Source organism: Rhinatrema bivittatum, chromosome 5 (genome assembly GCF_901001135.1).
Source record: "Rhinatrema bivittatum chromosome 5, aRhiBiv1.1, whole genome shotgun sequence".
NCBI classification, from domain to species: Eukaryota; Metazoa; Chordata; class Amphibia; order Gymnophiona; family Rhinatrematidae; genus Rhinatrema; species Rhinatrema bivittatum.
Window position 1 is genome coordinate 170298439 of NC_042619.1, and position 18589 is coordinate 170317027.

At 43.4% G+C, this 18589-nt stretch overlaps 1 protein-coding gene across 1 annotated transcript in view; it reads right to left on the reverse strand.

The window, feature by feature from the left end:
- DIS3 (DIS3 homolog, exosome endoribonuclease and 3'-5' exoribonuclease) overlaps window positions 1-18589 on the reverse strand; it is a 165079-nt gene that overhangs the window by 136333 nt on the left and 10157 nt on the right. Inside the window, exon 2 of the mRNA XM_029603017.1 lies at window positions 6750-6907. Within this exon, the coding sequence (XP_029458877.1) occupies window positions 6750-6907 (158 nt within the window). The remainder of the gene's footprint in view (window positions 1-6749; window positions 6908-18589) is intronic.

An 18589-nucleotide genomic window follows, 5' to 3' on the forward strand; every position in this document is an offset into this window, starting at 1 on the left:
AAGCTCTATCGTCTGATTCAAGTGGAACTCGGAAATCACCTTGGGCAGAAAAGCAGGCATAGTGCGCAAGGAAACTCCTGAATCCGTAAAACAAAGATAGGGCTCTTTGCAAGAGAGTGCTTGAAGCTCAGAGATTCTGCAGGCAGAACAGATAGCTACCAGGAAAACCGTCTTGAGAGTGATATCCTTGAGGGTCGCAGAACGCATGGATTCAAAAGGTGGCCCAACCAAGATTCGGAAAATGAGATTGAGACTCCACGAAGGATAAAGAGCGTGGACCGGGGGTTTCACGTGCTTCACCCCCCTGAGGACTTGGATGATATCCGGGTGAGAGGATGATGAAGTAGAGAGCCTAGGGCAAAGACTTGCACTCTCAGTGAGTTGTAGGCCAGACCCTTGTCCAGTCCCTGTTGAAGAAAAGATAGGATCTGAGCCAATGAGGCGGTCCGTGGCGACACAGGTATGGAGGCACACCAGTTCTCAAAAACCTTCCATACCCTGATATAGGAGATGGAGGTAATGTCTTTCTAGCCTTGAGGAGGGTCGAGATAACGGCCTCTGGGTATCCACACCATCTCAGCCGGCGCCTCTCAAAAGCCAGGCCGCAAGACAGAAGCGATCGGCCTGGGCAAAAGATACCGGACCCTGACGCAGCAAGCGTGGAAGGTGACCCAGACAAAAAGGTGTGTCCACTGCGAGGTTGATCAAGTCTGCAAACCACAGGCGACAGGGCCATTCCAGCGCCACCAGAATTACCGGGCCCTGGTGGGACTCTATTCTTCGGAGTACCTTACCCACCAGAAGCTAAGAGGGAAACTCGTAGAAGAGAACGTGACGGGGCCAGGGGAGGACTAAGGCATCCACTCCCTCTGCGCCATACTCTCTTCTGCAACTGAAGAATTGAGCTGAGGTTGCCATGAGGTCCAGATAGGGGTTCCCCATCTGTGGAACAGGAGATTCGCCGCCTCCTCTGAGAGTTCCCACTCTCCGGGATCTAGATGTTGACGACTGAGAAAGTCGGTTTGAACATTGTCTATGCCTGCGATATGGGAAGCCGCTAGGCGGGAGAGGTGAGTCTCCGCCCACGCCATCAACCTGTCTGTCTTCCGAGAGACATGCCGGCTCCTCGTGCCTCCTTGGTGATTGATGTAGGCCACAGTGGTAGCATTGTCTGAGAGTATTCGGACTGCGTGATGATGGACGAGAGGTAGGAAGCATTTCAATGCCAGAAGCACTTCTCTGGTCTCCAAGCGATTGATCGGTCAAGTTGCTTGGGACAGCGTCCACTTCCCTTGCGCAGAACTCATCTGACACACCGCTCCCCAGCCAGAGAGACTGGCGTCCGTCATTTATTTATTTATTTATTTAACATTTTTCTATACCGACCTTCAAGGTTGAATACCATATCAGGTCGGTTTACATCGAACAGGGGTAGATCAGTATAACGTAACATAACATAAGGAGCAAATTTTGTGGTAAGAGACAAGAGCAGAGAAGCAAAAAGTTACATAATAACAAGGACCTTGAACTTGGAAGCTGGTTCAGCTGGAAAAAGAGAAGCCTTAAGAAGGTATTAAATTAAGTACATTGTGATATGTCCAAACTAGTAAATGAGGTGAATATTGGCGGGGCGAAGTTCCATATTCAAAAGCTGAGTAGTTATCTAGTGAAAGTTTGATGGATCAGGGAAGGCTTGTAAGAAGAGCCAAGTTTTGAGTTTTTTTTTAAATGTAGTTAGGCACGGTTCCATTCTGAGTTCTGAGGGGAGGTTGTTCCAGATGGATGGACCTGCTGTAGAAAAAGCTCGGTCCCTGGTAGAGATGAGTCATGACGATTACCCATTTCGGGATGTCCAAAGGAACACCCTGGAGAAGATAAGACAGGTTGAACCACCCCAAGAGACTGTCCTTGGCTCCCTGAGGGAGAGAAAGGATGGCTTGGAAGTCCCGAGACACCGGCTTCCAGCAGGAGAACAAGGTGCGCTGTAAGGGACACATATGTGCAAATGCCCAGGGGACCAGATCGATGGTGGAAGCCATGGATCCCAGGATCTGGAGGTAATCCCACACCGTTGGAAGTGAAAGACCGATTAATCGCTGTATCTGAGCTATGAGTGTATGAGCCCTGTCCGGGGGCAGAGACACCTTGCCCAGCGCTGTGTCGAAATGTGCCCCCAGGAAGTCCAGAGACTGAGATGGAGAAAGGCTGCTCTTGGCGAAGTTGACCACCCAACCGAGGGAGTGAAGAAGCGTCAACACCTTGTCGACCGCCCGGTGGTACTGGGCTGAGGACTTTGCCCCGAATGAGCCAGCAGTCCAGGTATGGGTGCACCAAGACTCCCTCCCTCCGGAGAGCGGCGGCTACTACTATCATCACCTTCGTGAAGGTTCGAGGAGCGGTCACAAGACCAAACGGTAGAGCCTGAAACTGGAAATGCTGTCCCAGAATCTTGAATCACAGAAAACGCTGATGCGCTTGGAGGATAGGAATGTGTAGATAAGCTTCCGTCAGATCCAGGGAGGCCAAAAATTCTCCGGAGTGTACCGCCGCTATCACGGAGCGCAAGGTTTCCATCCAAAAGTGGGGAATCTTGAGGGCCCTGTTGACCATCTTGAGATCCAAGATCGGGCGGAAGGAACCTTCCTTCTTGGGGACTACGAAGTATACCGAATAATGTCCCCGGCCTACTTCCAGTTGGGGGGGGGGGGGGACCGGACGAATCGCTCCAAGAGCCAGAAGCCTGTCAAGTGTCTGCCGGACTGAGTTGTTTCTGGACTGGGCCACATGGAGAGAAGAGGAACCTGTCTCTTAGCGGCCGAGCAAATTCTAACGCATAGCCGTGTCTTAGACTATCCAGGACCCACTGATCTGACGTGATGTTGACCCACTCCTCGTAGAAAAAGGGAGAGACGCCCCCCTATCCTGGGGATCGGGGAGTGGGCTGGCATAGCTTCATTGTGAAGACTTGGAGGACGTCCCCTGGGCCGGATCAGAGCAGGGCTGTCTTCAGGCATGAAAGGACTGAGTCCAGGATTGAGATCGAGAGGACGGCTGACAAGGAGCTGCAGTCCTTGCCTGGTGGAAACAACGTTGATTCCTGAATCGGCTTCTAGTGGAATTAAACGACCTAGAAGAACGAGGGCGATCCTCTGGCAGTTTGTGTACCTTATTCTCTCCGAGGGACTTTATAATCTCGTCCAGATCCTCCCCAAATAGTAGCTTGCCCCTTGAAGGGTAGGGATCCCAGCTGTGACTTGGAAGAAGAATCCACCGACCAGTTGCAAAGCCAGAGGAGGCATCTAGCCGAGACTGTAGAAACCATAGATCTGGCCAATACTCTCAATGTCTTATAGAGCGTCTGCTTCATATGCTATGACGGCCTCCAGGTGGTCTGCCTGAAGTACTTCCTCAGGAGGCAACTCCTGGGAGCTGAGCAGCTGTTGAAGCCAGCAGAGGCCTCCAACCTGAGCGAAGGAACTACAAATTGCCACCCAGACCCCCAGGGCGGACACCTCGAAAACTCTGTTAAGATAAACCTCCAGCTTTCGATCTTGAAGATCTTGCAAGGCTGCACCACCTGTTACTGGAATGGTAGTTCTTTTCGTCACTGCTGAGACTGCAGAATCTACTTTGGGATCCCTTAAGAAGCTCCAGGAAATCATCCGGGAGAGGCTATAGCTTATCCATGGCTCTGCCGACCTTGAGGGAGGTCTCCGGAGAATCCCATTCCCTGGATAACAGTTGAAGGAACGTGGGTATGAGAAGGAAAGGACCTACACGGCGGACGTAGACCAGCCAGAAGGGGGTCTCCTTTCTTTGCTGGTGGATTAGGCTCAGGCGGGTCCTGAGGGGCCTCAATGTCCAATTCCTGTAGGATGTGTGGAATGAGGGGGTCCAGCTCATCCCTCTGGAAGATCCGCAGGACTCTAGGATCATCCCCTTCCAATGGAGTCGTAGTTGAAGGTTCATCCAGATCCGGGTCCTGCTGAGGAACAGACACCCCCCCCACCCCCCACCGCAGAGGGGTGTACCAAATGGACCCTCGGAGCACTTGAGGTGGTTGGAGGTACCCCTGGTCCCGGGACCACTGGGCACGCCCCACGGTCTGGGCACTTCCCAAGACTTCAGTGGAATCAGCCATTCTGGGTACCTTAGGAGGAGGAGGTCCCGCCAGAAATTCCTGGTGCTGGCCCATCCTGGCCAGGTAAGCATTGTGAAGCAGGAGAACAAAATCCGTGGAAAACAGAGGTGGCCCCGATGGAGGAAGAGTGGGAAGATCCCCTGACGGAGGAAAAAGCTCCAGAGGTGGAACGGGTGTCAAAACCGACGGCTGAGATGAAAAAGGAGTGTCCTGCTCTTCTCCTGTTAGCGCCGGAGCAGCAGAGTCTGGAGACAAAATGGCCACCGTTCCCGCGGTCAGCAGGATCGGGGCCGGCCCCTGAGCATCGAGGCGCACCAGAAGACGAGAACCAGAGCAGCTCGGCGGTTGAGAAAGTCCCTCCCCACCAGGGAGGCAAGCTGTGCAAATCCCCTCGTGGGAGAGCCTCAACCCGGGCTCTCCACAAGCACAGCACATGGACGAATGAGGCATGGCGATCCCCGACGGAGCCGCGAGGGAACCAGCTGATTTTAACGCGAGAAACAGGTAGGTTTAAAGCTGCGGGAAGCGGGAAAAACCTCCGCTTCAGCCTGTTCTTCCTCACGCTCACCTGGTTCGTGGCTGTAAGAAGCGGGTAATAGCCTCCGCTTCAGTCCTGCTCTCTCTCTATCCCTCAGCGACCCACAGATAGAGGCACAGAGGAATAACGCCTCTCTGTGCCGGCTACCCAGAGGAAAACGACGTCTCAGGGGCAGCAGGTCGGATAGCATCCACAGGGGGAGAGGTCGGCACCACCGACTTGCACCCCGGAGAGAGGAAGAGAGGAAATAACCTGTCAAAAGGAAATAAAAGCAAACTTACCCCGACAACAGAGATGAAAGGGGTGGGGAGAGCTGCAAATAGTACTGCCTGCAAGCTATAGAACGCTCCCACTAAAACAGGAGCGGAGGCTACAGGAAAGCTCTCCAAATAAATTCCCTCAGAAATTCAAAAGATTTTTTTTAAATTAGACTTGACCCATCCAAAAGAAAGGAAAGCTGAGAAAAATAGAGAAAATTCCTAAAATAGCTTTCTAGTCATCTCAGTGGGGAACGAAAGCCACCACTGTCATCTGCTGGAGTCAAGAGAATACTGAGGATTAGGAAAGGGTGCACTACCTTATAAGGAAGCATCCTTCAAAGTTCTGACTCCATTTGCTGGAAGGGGGAGATAACCCACTGTCTGGACTGATCCTGGTACGTAGAGGGAAATGAGGATTTCATTTTGAAATCCTTGCACATATTTCAGTGGCAACACTGCACCTATTGTACACAAGTTCAATATCTACAGGTACAGGAGTACCAGCAGTACTAGCTGGACCCTAATTTCAAAGGAAAACTGCAAGGTGGTTCCTTTTGAAAATATGCTTGCAGAGTATGCAGATTCAAAGAATCCGCAAGACTAAACACTGGGATTTTGAAAATTAACCTCTGAATGTTTACACCAAATGCAGAGCTGAATTACCTGTTTTAAAAGTTACTGCCCTATAAGATCTGATTCTGATCTCCTTGCATAACGAACACCAGTTATTTGAGGAATCTGTGTACTTTGAAATCAAGTATTCCTAACTCTATTGGCTGGCTGCTGCCTCCATGTTTTCCTGGGAAATTTTAAATCAACTCCACCATATCACAGTATGGAGAGATCTGTGTGGATTATTCCACAAACAGGTCAGGCAAACTGAGAATCCGATGCATGATCACAATTCTTTTTATTGTGGTTGAGACTGTGTTCCCAGGAATATCAGAGCAGGTGACTGATGGCAGTCTTTTTTTTCACGCTCTTCTAGACTTTCCATGCAGTTGGTTCATCCAGGTAGTGCACTACATGGGAAGCACAGGGGAGCTGAAAAGATGGCAGGGGAAAGCCTTACAAATATCTGTCTTTTACCCCCCCCCTTTTTTTTTTTTTAAACTTTACCTGAGCTCAGCCTTACCTGGCTGAGTACAGAGATGGTCCAGCTGCGGAGGGAGAGGGAATATATCATCACAGCTGTTCTTGGCTTCCTGCACCCGCTGCCTTTCAGCTGTTTTAAACAGTTAAGTCCACGCTGGCTGAAAAACCAGCTACTGGACCAAGGCACTCATCTGAGGGAACACAGAAATCACCTCAGGAATTCTCAACTAGGGGAGGGATCATTTGGTATCACCGCAGGAGAGCGAGGCAAATTAAAACTCCTTTTATTTCTCCTTCTAAAATTTGAAGCAATCCCCAGTAGGGAGATGCACGTCCACCATCTGCTGGAGACGGAGAATACTGGCAGGCTGATGTCACTGCAGGAGTATATATACTGTGACATCAGCTTTGCTCAGTCTCCATCTGCTGGTAGAGGTGCATAACCCACTGGCCCTGACTTAATCTGTCTGGGAAAAACATCTCTTTTCAGCACGGAATGGCAACAGATTTAACAAAATCCCTCCGATACAATTATTGATGAATACCGGAAGCCAAATCACCACTGTCCTTTTTGCTGACACCATGACAATATGAGCTCATGATATTTAGGCATTCAATACTATTATGTCCTCTACATTTTGCGCTGGCTTTTGTACTATTGGCATGCAACTTTTCAAACAGATGGATATTATATTTATTTTCTAATCTTGGTTACCTATGATGCTCATTGGTGAAAGTATAGAAATGTTTCTCAGACTTGCTAATCACATCTTTAATTCTCTTGTAAACTGGTGCACTGCGGCTTCTCACTTCCTGAAGAACTGTCTGCAGCACGATCACATTCTGAATAACAGGATCCTCGAGTATATCAACCTAGAAGATATAGTACAATTCAACATTATATACCCCTGTTGCACAGAATGGTTTCCCAAAATACTATATTTCACACAGCTACAGAGTAAGGTAATCCAATAAACAGAGAGAAAGTGAAAAGAATGAAGAGAGCCACAGTAGTCTGGAATAAGAGACCAAATACTCAAATGGGCAAAAATCTAGTTTGAGGAAATAAAGAATTGCTGGAGAAGAATAAAAAAAGCAATGCAGAGAAATTGCAATTTCAAATGAAAGTCCAGCAAAATTGATTAAGGCTCTTCCATACTGCAGGAAACAGGGTATAGTATTTCCTCCAGCACTGGCAAATTTGGAGGATGGCGTAGGCAGGACAGGAACAGCATAGAAATATTATGTGCTGTGATTAGGGAGGGAAAAAAAAAAAAAAGGGGTGGATGAACAGTAGCAAGGGAACTTTCTACTGCAATTTCACACATACCATTTATTTTCCGTATTTAAAACAATGGTAGCACACCTTATCACAACCTGCACTCGGGGCATGAAACAGCAATAATATTAACCACCATATTTGTACATGATAGACACAGCATAAAAAGTCAGTTACACCTATGCTAAACCATGGGTCACAAGCAGTTATATTACATTATAATTAATAACATGGCAGTGCCTAAAGTTTAATGACACTGTCAAAAAGTTTTAGTTTACTGGAAACCGATACGATGTGCAAACGGCTATCGGTATATAAATAAATAAATAAATAAATAAACAAACATTAAATGTAAAATAGATATTGTTAAAACCTCAACATAACTCATTTTTCAACAGCTGGCCAGTTTTTAATACAGTGGCATATGAGTATTCATTCTAGACTTGCTGCTACCTGCGTTTACCAAAGAAATCAGAGCGCAAGTTCTATATTAATCTGGGCATAACTAATAGAAAAATAAAACAGAAAAATATACAGAGAAAGTACAGAAGGCCAATCTGCTCTGCCCATTCCTCATGCAATACTGCAAATCTTACCCTCACATCTAGAGGATTCTCTGTGCTTAACTCATATTTTTGAATTCTGTTACTCATTTGGCCCTCTACCACCTTATATTCTGGATATGTACCAGTTTGGCTTTCACCCTTCACCTTGATGCTTTCCTGTTCAGATGTATTCCGACACGGTCTTGATACAGGGACAAGATGCATCTTGGTGCTCCTTGACATTTCACTGCATTCTGCTTTTTTGCCTTTCCAGTTAGAGTATCTCTTCTTCCATTCTTCAATGGTTTCATTTATCACTGACAAACCACACTCAAAATATTTAACTTATTCCATCCTATTTTCATTAAATGTTAGTGTCCCTCAAGATCCTTCTCTTTCAGCATTTTTATTCAACATTTACATGGCACCAATGTGCAACATCCTTGCTAATTTAAATGTAAAATATCATTTGTATACGGACAACATTCAGTTTAGTTTTTATATTTCTATCCCTTGGTCATCTACCTTTGATGATTTTTTTTTTTTAATCAAAGTTATGTTTTGTTTCACCTGAAAAGTTGGCTCTCTTTAAATAGACTAGGGGTGGCCAATTTCAGTCTTCCTCAACAGCAACAAACAGGCCAGGTTTTCAGGATATCCACAATGAATATGCATGACAGAGATTTGCATGCACTAAGAACATAAGAAAATAAGAACATGCCATACTGGGTCAGACCAAGGGTCCATCAAGCCCAGCATCCTGTTTCCAACAGTGGCCAATCCAGGCCATAAGAACCTGGCAAGAACCCAAACAAACACTAAGTCTATTCCATGCTACTGTTGCTAGTAATAGCAGTGTCTATTTTCTAAGTCAACTTAATTAATAGCAGGTAATGGACTTCTCCTCCAAGAACTTATCCAATCCTTTTTTAAACACAGCTATACTAACTGCACTAACCACATCCTCTGGCAATAAGTTCCAGAGTTTAATTGTGCGTTGAGTAAAAAAGAACTTTCTCCGATTAGTTTTAAATGTGCCTCATGCTAACTTCATAGAGTGCCCCCTAGTCTTTCTTCTATCCAAAAGAGTAAATAACCGATTCACATTAACCCATTCTAGACCTCTCATGATTTTAAATACCTCTATCATATCCCCCCTCAGCAGTCTCTTCTCCAAGCTGAAAAGTCCTAACCTCTTTAGTCTTTCCTCACAGGGGAGTTGTTCCATTCCCTTTATCATTTTGGTCGCCCTTCTCTATACCTTCAACATCGCAACTATTTCTTTTTTGAGATGCGGCGACCAGAATTGTACACAGTATTCAAGGTGCGGTCTCACCATGGAACGATACAGAGGCATTATGACATTCTCCGTTTTATTTACCATTCTCTTTCTAATAATTCCCAACATTCTGTTTGCTTTGACTGCCGCAGCACACTGAGCCGACGATTTCAATGTGTTATCCACTATGACACCTAGATCTCTTTCTTGGGTGGTAGCTCCTAATATGGAACCTAACATTGTGTAACTATAGCATGGGTTATTTTTCCCTCTATGCATCACCTTACACTTACACACATTAAATTTCATCTGCCATTGTATGCAGATCTATCGCCCTGCATATTAATTTTGGATAGCCTGAAAACCTGGCTTGTTTGAGCTCTCAAGGACCAGAGTTTGCCACTTCTAAAATAAACTCTCTCTCAATGTTACTAAGACAGAGATTTTCATCTTAGACCACTTTCTTTCTACCAAAGCGCCTCCCTTGTTTCAGTTTGAGAATACTTAGCTTCCAATCTCTCATGAAGCACAAAATTTAGGTGTTACTTTTGATTCTTCCCACTCAATACAAGTTCAAATTAAAAATACTGCCAAGAAAGCATTCTTTAAACTCTGCCTTTTACAAAGCCATACCTACCTTATGATGGCTTCGAATCCGTGTTACAAGCCTTGGGGATCTATATCAATTATTGTAACGTTGCATATTTTGGCCATCAGTTATTACTATAAAAGCATAACAAATCATCCAAAATGCTGTCAGAATCCTAACAGGAGGTTCAATGTGAGAGCATATCACCCCTATTTTTCGCTTCCATACACTGGCTAGCCATCCAAACACACATTAAATTTAAAACAGTTTTGAGTCACAAGGCCCTGAGTAGGGATGCTGAATTATAAGGCTCTGAGTAGAGATGCTCCTCAGTTTATCACCCTGTTAAGGATTTACAGACCTCCTCAAGTCCTTTGTTCTATGGGAAAATATCTTCTAGATGTACCTATGTCTGAACTGCATACCTGAAAAACACACAATAGAGCCTTCTCCACTGCAGGCCCTATACTCTGTAGATCTCAAGTCCTGAGAAATTAAGAGCCAAGGTATCTCTGTCATCATTCAAAAAAATAACTCAGTCTTTTCAATCATCAGAGAGAGGCTTAATTATTAACTGTGGTCTGCGTGGGATAAACTATAATCATCATTTACATCATCGTTTACAAGCCCCAAGGCTTGTAAAACTTTAATGATCCAAAGACAACGACAAACCTTTTCCGTAGGAAAAAAATCAGCAGAACCAGAGGTCACGAGCTGAGGCTCCAGGGAGGAAGACTAAGAACCAAGGTCAGGAAGTATTTCTTCACGGAAAGGGTGGTGGATGCCTGGAATGCCCTTCCGGAGGAAGTGGTGAAGTCTAAAACTGTGGAAGACTTCAAAGGGGCGTGGGATAAACACTGTGGATCCATCAAGTCTAGCGGGCGTAAATATAGAGGAGGCAGTAAAACACTGCACGGAGCGGCAGTAGCCACAGAGGCATTCACGGAGCGGGATGCCAGTGGCCAGTAGTTGGTGTTCCACCTTCAGGCAGCAAAACACTGCACGGAGCAGCAGTAGCCACAGAGGCATTCACGGAGCGGGATGCCAGTGGCCAGTGGTTTGTGTTCCACCTTCACGGAGCGGAAGGATGGAGGGCTGCCATCTCAAAAAAAAAACAAAAAACCAAAACAAACAAAACAGAGGTGGGTAAGAGTATGGGGCAGGGGTGTGGCCACTTGTTGCAGCGGTTGCTACCCCGGATTGAGCTGGATGTTCACTGGGATGCGGATACGGCGCTGCTCTCTGCATTGGTGGAGGGGTGGAAGGGAATTGGGGGCCGGAGGGTGCTGGAAGCCAATAGTGACGGGTGGGAGGGAGAAAAAGGGGGGGGGGGGGGGGGGGGGGGGGGAAGATTAAAAAAAAAAAAAATGGATAAACTGCGTAGCTTGCTGGGCAGACTGGATGGGCCGTTTGGTCTTCTTCTGCCGTCATTTCTATGTTTCATTTGCCTGGCCATGGGCCATTGTTCCCCAGCGGCTTTTGTTTTGTCTTGTTTTAAATATGTTTTGATTTTTATGATGTATGTTTACCTGTGTTCTGGATATCGTGGATAACAAATTTGTAAATAAATTAGAAAGCTGCTTTATGAACTTTTAATTTACATTTTATAAATGGTTTATTTGGCATGGCTGCCACCTTAAGATATAGGGAACGATAAATTACACCTGGACTTTTGGTTTAGCTTTTGAAGGAATCATTTCAGAAAAGACTTGTTTGTATTTGATTATTTTTCCATCTATTTAATAACCTCCCTGAAGTAGGCATTTCGCTGAAACAGTCCATTTTAGAGGACTGATTGTTGTATCCATGTTGTATAAATATTAGGCCTGATTTCCTAAGGCTTTTTTCTCATTCTGTGTCTATGGGAATAAATAAAACTTAGTGTGCCAGGCCCATTGTTTTTGGATGATTTATGATTTTCAAGTTATTGATACAGTTGAATAAAATGTAAGGATACATGGTTACAAGAGGAATATTTACCTATTTTGCTGGTAAGACCTTCTTATATGATTACCCCATTTATGTATATAGGAATTGTAACATCTTAAAAGTATATCATTTTCCAATTACTCCTGTTTTTTTTCCTTGAATTTTTCTAGCTTTGATAGCCTCTGAGAATAATTTCCAAAAGGCATGTCCATGGGCAAAACTGTGCTTTAAAAGTAGAAATTGGTTTGCTAGAAAACTACCTGCCTGATTTATGGGTAAACTTATAGGTTTACAAGCCTGCAAGTACATAAGTTTACCCACAGCAAGCAGAGGCATTCCTGGGGGTGGAATGGGAAGGGGTTTGCACTTGTGCTCATGCTTTTGCTTTTCAGCTAAGTTTTCCTGAAAAAAGTCTGCACACAAAATTAACAGGTAGCTTTGGTACAATAATTTTCAAAGGAAAAGGAAGTGCACAGCAGGCGAGCCTCTTTCAACGGAAAGGAGGCCCTAGAACAAGGCATCATGGGATAAGGGTGAAAGGGATAGACTCAGGAGTAATCTTAGAAAATGTTTCTTTACAGAGAGGGTGGTGGATGCGTAGAACGGCCTCCCACTGGAGGTGGTGGAGACAAAAACAGTATCTGAATTCAAGAAAACCTGGGATAAATGCAGGGGATCTCCTAGGGAGAGAAATGGGAATTGAGGGCTAGATAAATTGGATGGATAGGCATTTTAAATGGACCATATAGTTTTTTTTCTGCTTTCATGTTTCTAATTTCCTCTGGAAATGCTCCTGTCTCCAAAGAACTGCTGAACATAATTGTCAGTGGGGAGCTGCCAAAATTTAACTGAACTCCCTTAATATCCTAAGATGCATATCTTTTGGCCTCATTGCTTTGTCCACTTTCAGATTTGCTAGGACCATGCAGTCCCTCTCTTCTATTCCATATCTATTCCTTTGAACTATTAGTGGTTCCTCGCCAATCCCTTCTTTGGATTAGTTCAGTATTTCTCCTTTGATACATTCCTCTTTTACAATTCCACTTTTGCACTTCCTCCTTACATTACTGTAAACTGGTGCTCAAGATATTTATTTTCCCAGGGATGCCTGTCCTGCAAGGACTATAGGTAGGCATTGTAGGATGTGGTTGCTAGGTGGACAAATACAGGCTTGCCCAGAGTACTTTTAAGGTGCTTAAACACTGTATAAATCATTTATGGAGAAATATTCAAAGGTTCATGACTTGGGCTGCATGAACATTAATACTCTGAAAGCAATATAAATTGGGGGTGTGCATGAAACTCTTTCAACTCATAAGTTGATGAAAGCAATTAGATGTCAGGTAATTTGATAATTCTCCCACAGACTTCAATACAAAAAAAATCTGTTGTTTCGAAGATAAATATGAAAAAAGTGTTTTAAATTTCAAGATTCTGTCTTACAGTCCTAAGGTTGCCTAGGGAAAGATTATTGATGAATTTCAGCTGGTAAGGCTTTGAAATATTTGTAAGTTTCGCCAGACCGCCTCGATTCCTATATAAATTTTAAAAGTGACTTTTTTTTTCTGTCAGAAGTTTCAAATTTAGCACCTGATTCATTAAAGAAGTTTCTTCATGTTGAAGTTAATTTTCAAAGAGGTTTTGTGCATAAAAATAGCATATACACACATAAGTAGCATAGACTTGCAGATATGCATGTATTTCCCATTTCACGTGTACATTTTACTGATGGCAAATAGGGGTGGGCTAAGATGTGTCAGGACGGGGTTCAGAAGTACGTGTGGTGATTGCTATTTTGTAAGAGATCTACATCAATATACTACCAAACTTATGTGTATACTTTTATACTCACACAAGTGAAAATCTGACTTGTCTGTTTGCAATATTTGGGGGGGGAGGTCTGAGTGAAATCGTTGAAAGTCCAGGGTGAAGTGCTGGAGTGTTTAGATGAACTGGAAGCAGACTGGGTGACTGGTGGAGGTATCGGCAAACTAGTGATTAATAGTACACAAGTATTTTCACAACAGTATACGCACACACCTGCCTCCACATATAAATTAGGTTTATTACACGTACATGTTAAATTCTTTTCAAGCCTAAAATATACACCTGTATGTTTGTAAAACAGGAAGAGAAAGTAAGCATTTTCTTGCATTGGAAATATTCATATCTACTTTCATAGTCAAACTATTTGGTATTTTATAAACTGTGCAGCTCCCACCACACAGTTTATAAAATACTAGAATAGGTTTCTGCATGCCACTTACAAGGACAAATGTACCATGAATAGGTTTGAAATGTAGGCTCCCTGTGTCTATGGGGGAAAAAATGCTTAGTATATAGGCCCCTAAATTATTTTTGGCTATTTTGTTAGGAAAATAGTCAAGCTATATATGAACATTTATACAAATGCTCTATTAGATTGAGAAAATAGTTTTTTAAATGTAAGAATTTTGTATGAAATCAGAAAAAGTTCTTCAAGGGATTTTACCTTATTTTGAATGTAAAATGACCAGAAAAATCAGTATGTTTCCAGACCAGAGCATTGGTCATGTTCTTAGAAAGTTTATCAAATTTGAACTCAGAGTAAAAGAATGTTCTGGTTTAAAGTGACAGATGTGTACGCTGAAGGGTTTTCCAGAAATTATTTCACTGGATGAAAAACCGCCCGTTTAACTTGATTAGCAGAACTTTAGTTACTTGTCTAAAGCAGGATGTCATAAATTAGACAAATATGAATGAAAAAATGTCAGTCCAGACAAGGGAGTCATGCTCCCTGACCAGCAGGTAAAGATAGAGGTCAACCAATTTGCTAATGTTATGCCTTATAGGCATCCATGCTGACCTCAGTCTACCAGTATCTGTAGGAAGCCAACTTTCAAATTTAGTAAAACCCACAACTCCAAAAGGGCTTCCAACAAGGTATAAACATTAAAACCTTAAAAAAGAACCTCCTTATACTTAATATGAAAAAAATACATATACTTGTTAAGTCCTGAATTGCCTGCTATTACTATATTTGCATATAAAACTGTTAGTCCTGGGGGAATTCTGTGCTACTGCGGAGCGCAGAATTTGGTGGTTCGGTGCAGAAAATGGTAGAGGAGACCCCGGCATGCCGTGAACAAAGTACGCGAAGATGAAGGCCCTGGCGCTCCGCTTGCGGCAAAGATGAAGACCCCGGTGTGCCACGGGAAGAAGTGTGTATCTGTGTGAGAGATTGGGAGCTCGTGTGTATGAAAAAAAGGATCGTGTGTATGTGAGGGTGCTAGCCTGTGTGAAGGGATTGTGTATGTGTGAGACAGAGCCTGTGTGAAGGGGTGCATGAGAGAGAGACATAGGTAGTCTGTGTGAGGATATATGTGTGAGAGATAGAGAGAGCTTGTGTGGGTGTGCATGCAAGAGAGAGGGACCCTGTATGAGGGAATGTGTGTGTGCGTATGTGTACTAGAGAGAGAGCGCATGTGTGTAAGAGAGGGAGGGACAAAGGGAGCCTGTGTGAGGGGCAGAATTGAGAATGGGGTCAAACTCTGGGGCTGCTGATAGAGTGAAAGGGGTTGAGCCTAGAGGTGGAGGGGAGAGATACTGGCAGGTGGAGGAGTTGGGGCCTGAGAGGGCAAAGTGGAAGAGAGACACGCTTACAGTGAATTTCTAGGGAAATTCTGCATCTCTAAGTAATAACTTTTTTCTGTATTAATTAAAAATGTAATTACTTAAAGACTGTCATGTAAATTGTGTTATTTTGACCAATTTAAAGTTTCCAGAACTATAAGATTTTGTGTGCAGAATACCCCCAGGAGAATGTACTAAAATGAAAAGGGTGAGGACTGGAGGTTTTACCATCCTCAAGGCTCTGTTGGTCCTGTTGTGGCACTGGTGACATCATCTGGGTGAAAGATCAGAGCCCTGCAGCGCACTGCAACCACACGCCAAAGGGGCACTCCCTTGGAATCAATGTTGCTCACAACTTCCTTTATTTGTAAGCCACCAACTTGGGATGCGGAAGCAATGGAAAGGTATTGCTGTTTCTCCCATCTGGGCCCCAGCATGTTCTCCTCTTCTACCCAATCGTCAGCAGAGGTTTTTCTCCCTCCTACAGCAGACTACAGTTCCCCTAAGTTCTGGTGGCCTCTTTCCAACCACAGATCTTATCATATTTAGGTAGACCTTGGAAAGATTTGGACAAGAAGGGGATATCCACTCCCTCCAATTCTAAGGGAATATAGAAAGCAGAAGATTTCGCTGGTGACTGAAGAGGATCGGCGAGTACTGCTTGATGGGTAATATGGAGACTTAAGTTTGGGGAAAGGTAAATTATTTCTTTTAGTGTATATATGCTTGGGCCTTGAATTAAAACAAAATGCAGCTAGGAATGGTAAGGGATTTCTTTAGTGTGTTTCTGAGCTAGTAAGTTAGTATTTTTTGTGCGTTTACAAAGGTCACTTTCTTGACCTGAAAAGGTGAAAAATCTGATTCTGGGCAACTGGTTATTAATTCTGAGTCCTTCAAAACATTCTGGGGAACTGGGAGGCCATTCCAACGAGATGGGCTCCATGTTAACCAGAGTGGAAACCAGGTTGCTGGCACTAACCTTGAGAAAAGGAAATAGAGCAGCTTTTAAACTAGATGATGAGAGAAAGCTGACAGTTGCTCAGAAATGAGAGGGTCAGAATGATGTATCTTTAAAGGATACAAATAAAACAGGGAAGTTAAGGCATCCTGACAGAGAAGTTATAGTAAATGCTAAAGTAATCCAGGGGCCTTTAAGTAAAAAGCAGACAGAGCAAAAAGATTCACAGGAACTGAAATAAATCTTAGGGCACCTAGAAGATATAATAAGGTAAACTGACAAACTAAAAGAGTAGCAAACCTCATGGACCAGATGGTATACATCTCAGAGTGCTGAAGGAAGTGAAAAATGAAATTGTGAATATGCTATAGGTAATTTGTAAACTATCATTAAAATCGTCTGTGGTACCTGAAGACTGGAGGATTGCCAATGTTATTTTGCCAAAGGATAATTATTGCCATAATATTTGCCATAATTGCCAAAGGATTTTCAACATTTACCTCCTTCCGCTATGCCTGCTGTTAACTAATCTTCAACTAAAACATTTCCTATACGCCGACGACGTGAAAATCTTGATCCCCATCAAAGAATCTATCACTAAAACACTGGGAGAACTGCCTCCGAGAGATCAACCAACAATTCACAGACTTAAACCTGATACTAAACTCAGTTAAGACTGAAATCCTCCTCATCTCTCCGGAAAACAGCAATACCCCTCAAAGTGCACCAGCTAACACCATGGCTACCCAAGCAAGAGACCTAGGAGTAGTAACAGACAATCGCCTGCATTTAAAAACGTTCATTAACAACACAACCAAGAACTGCTTCTATAAGCTACAGGTTCTAAAAAGAATTAAACCACTCCTTCACTTTCAAGATTTCAGAACAGTCCTACAAGCCGTAATATTCTCCAAGATAGATTATTGCAACTCTATCTTGCTAGGTCTCCCTTCCTCATCCATCAAACCTCTTCAGATGCTCCAGAACGCGGAAGCCAGAATCCTGACAAACTCCAGAAGAAGAGACCACATCTCCCCTATTCTCAAAAATCTACACGGCTACCAATTCACTTCAGAATTCTACACAAGTCCTTCACCATCATCCATAAAACCATCCACTCCCAAAGCTCCTCTTTACCTCCAAATCCCCCTCAGACTACACACTTCATCCAGACCCATCAGAGAAGCCTACAGTGGTTCCCTGCTTGTTCCCCCATCTAAATCCACTCACCACCTAGCATGCAGAGATCGGGCCTTTTCTACAGCAGGACCATATCTATGGAATACCTTACCCCCCTGATCTCAGACTGGAACCATGTTTACTAACTTTTAGAAAAAGGATTAAGTCTTGGTTATTTAAACAAGCATTTCCCGAGTCTAACTGATTCACCGCAGCAACAACAACTACTAAGAAAACTATTAAAAGACCTTTCAGCACTATGTAAATAATTTGTTACTGTAAAATTACTGTAATGTTTCTCCTACTCGTTTCCTTCATCCCCCAGTTTCAGTAACCCTGTTTTATTGTAACTTTTGTTCATTTCCACTTGTTAAATGTTTATGGTTATTACACCCCCTGTTACCTGTAAACCGGCATGATATGATTGTATCATGAATGCCGGTATAGAAAAGCCCCAAATAAATAAATAAATAAAATGTAACACAAATTTTTAAAAAGAAATTCAAGAAACTACAGTCCAGCAAGTATGTCTGTCAGACAAAATGGTAAAAACTCTCATAAATAACAAAATTACTGAACATATAGATAGGCATAGTTTAAAGCCACCATGGATTTTAGTCAAGGGAAGCTCTGCCTCACTAAACTGCTACTTTTTTTTCACTTTATATTTATTACATTTTCTACAAAGAATAAAAAAAAATGCCTTTAAGAAAAACAAAATATATACTTATTACACCACAAAACTTGAAATAGAGGAGCAGAAATCAAAAAGCAATAAGGAGAATACAATAAAGAAAAAGAAACTGCTTTACATGATATATCCTGCTAAACCCATTTAGGACATTCAATTTACTGGTCTTGTTAAGAGGCTTGAAGCCAAAGTAACCTTCCTAGAATCAACAAATAGTTGCAGTTGTTCAAGAACAAAGAAAATGAAGGTTTCACCATGAAATCTGACAAAACATTTACATGGATATCTTAGAACATATGTTGCTCCTAGGGTCCAGGCCCGGTGTAAAGCCAGGAAGCCTTTTCCTTGCTCTTGAGTAGCTCGAGAGAGATCAGGAAAAATTCTAACAGAAGAGCCCAAAAACAAAACTTCAATATTTTTAAAGAAACTAATGTCAGATTCTGAAAAAAATCTTTCAGATACTTCATAACCAGAAGTTTCTAGAAACTGTGTTC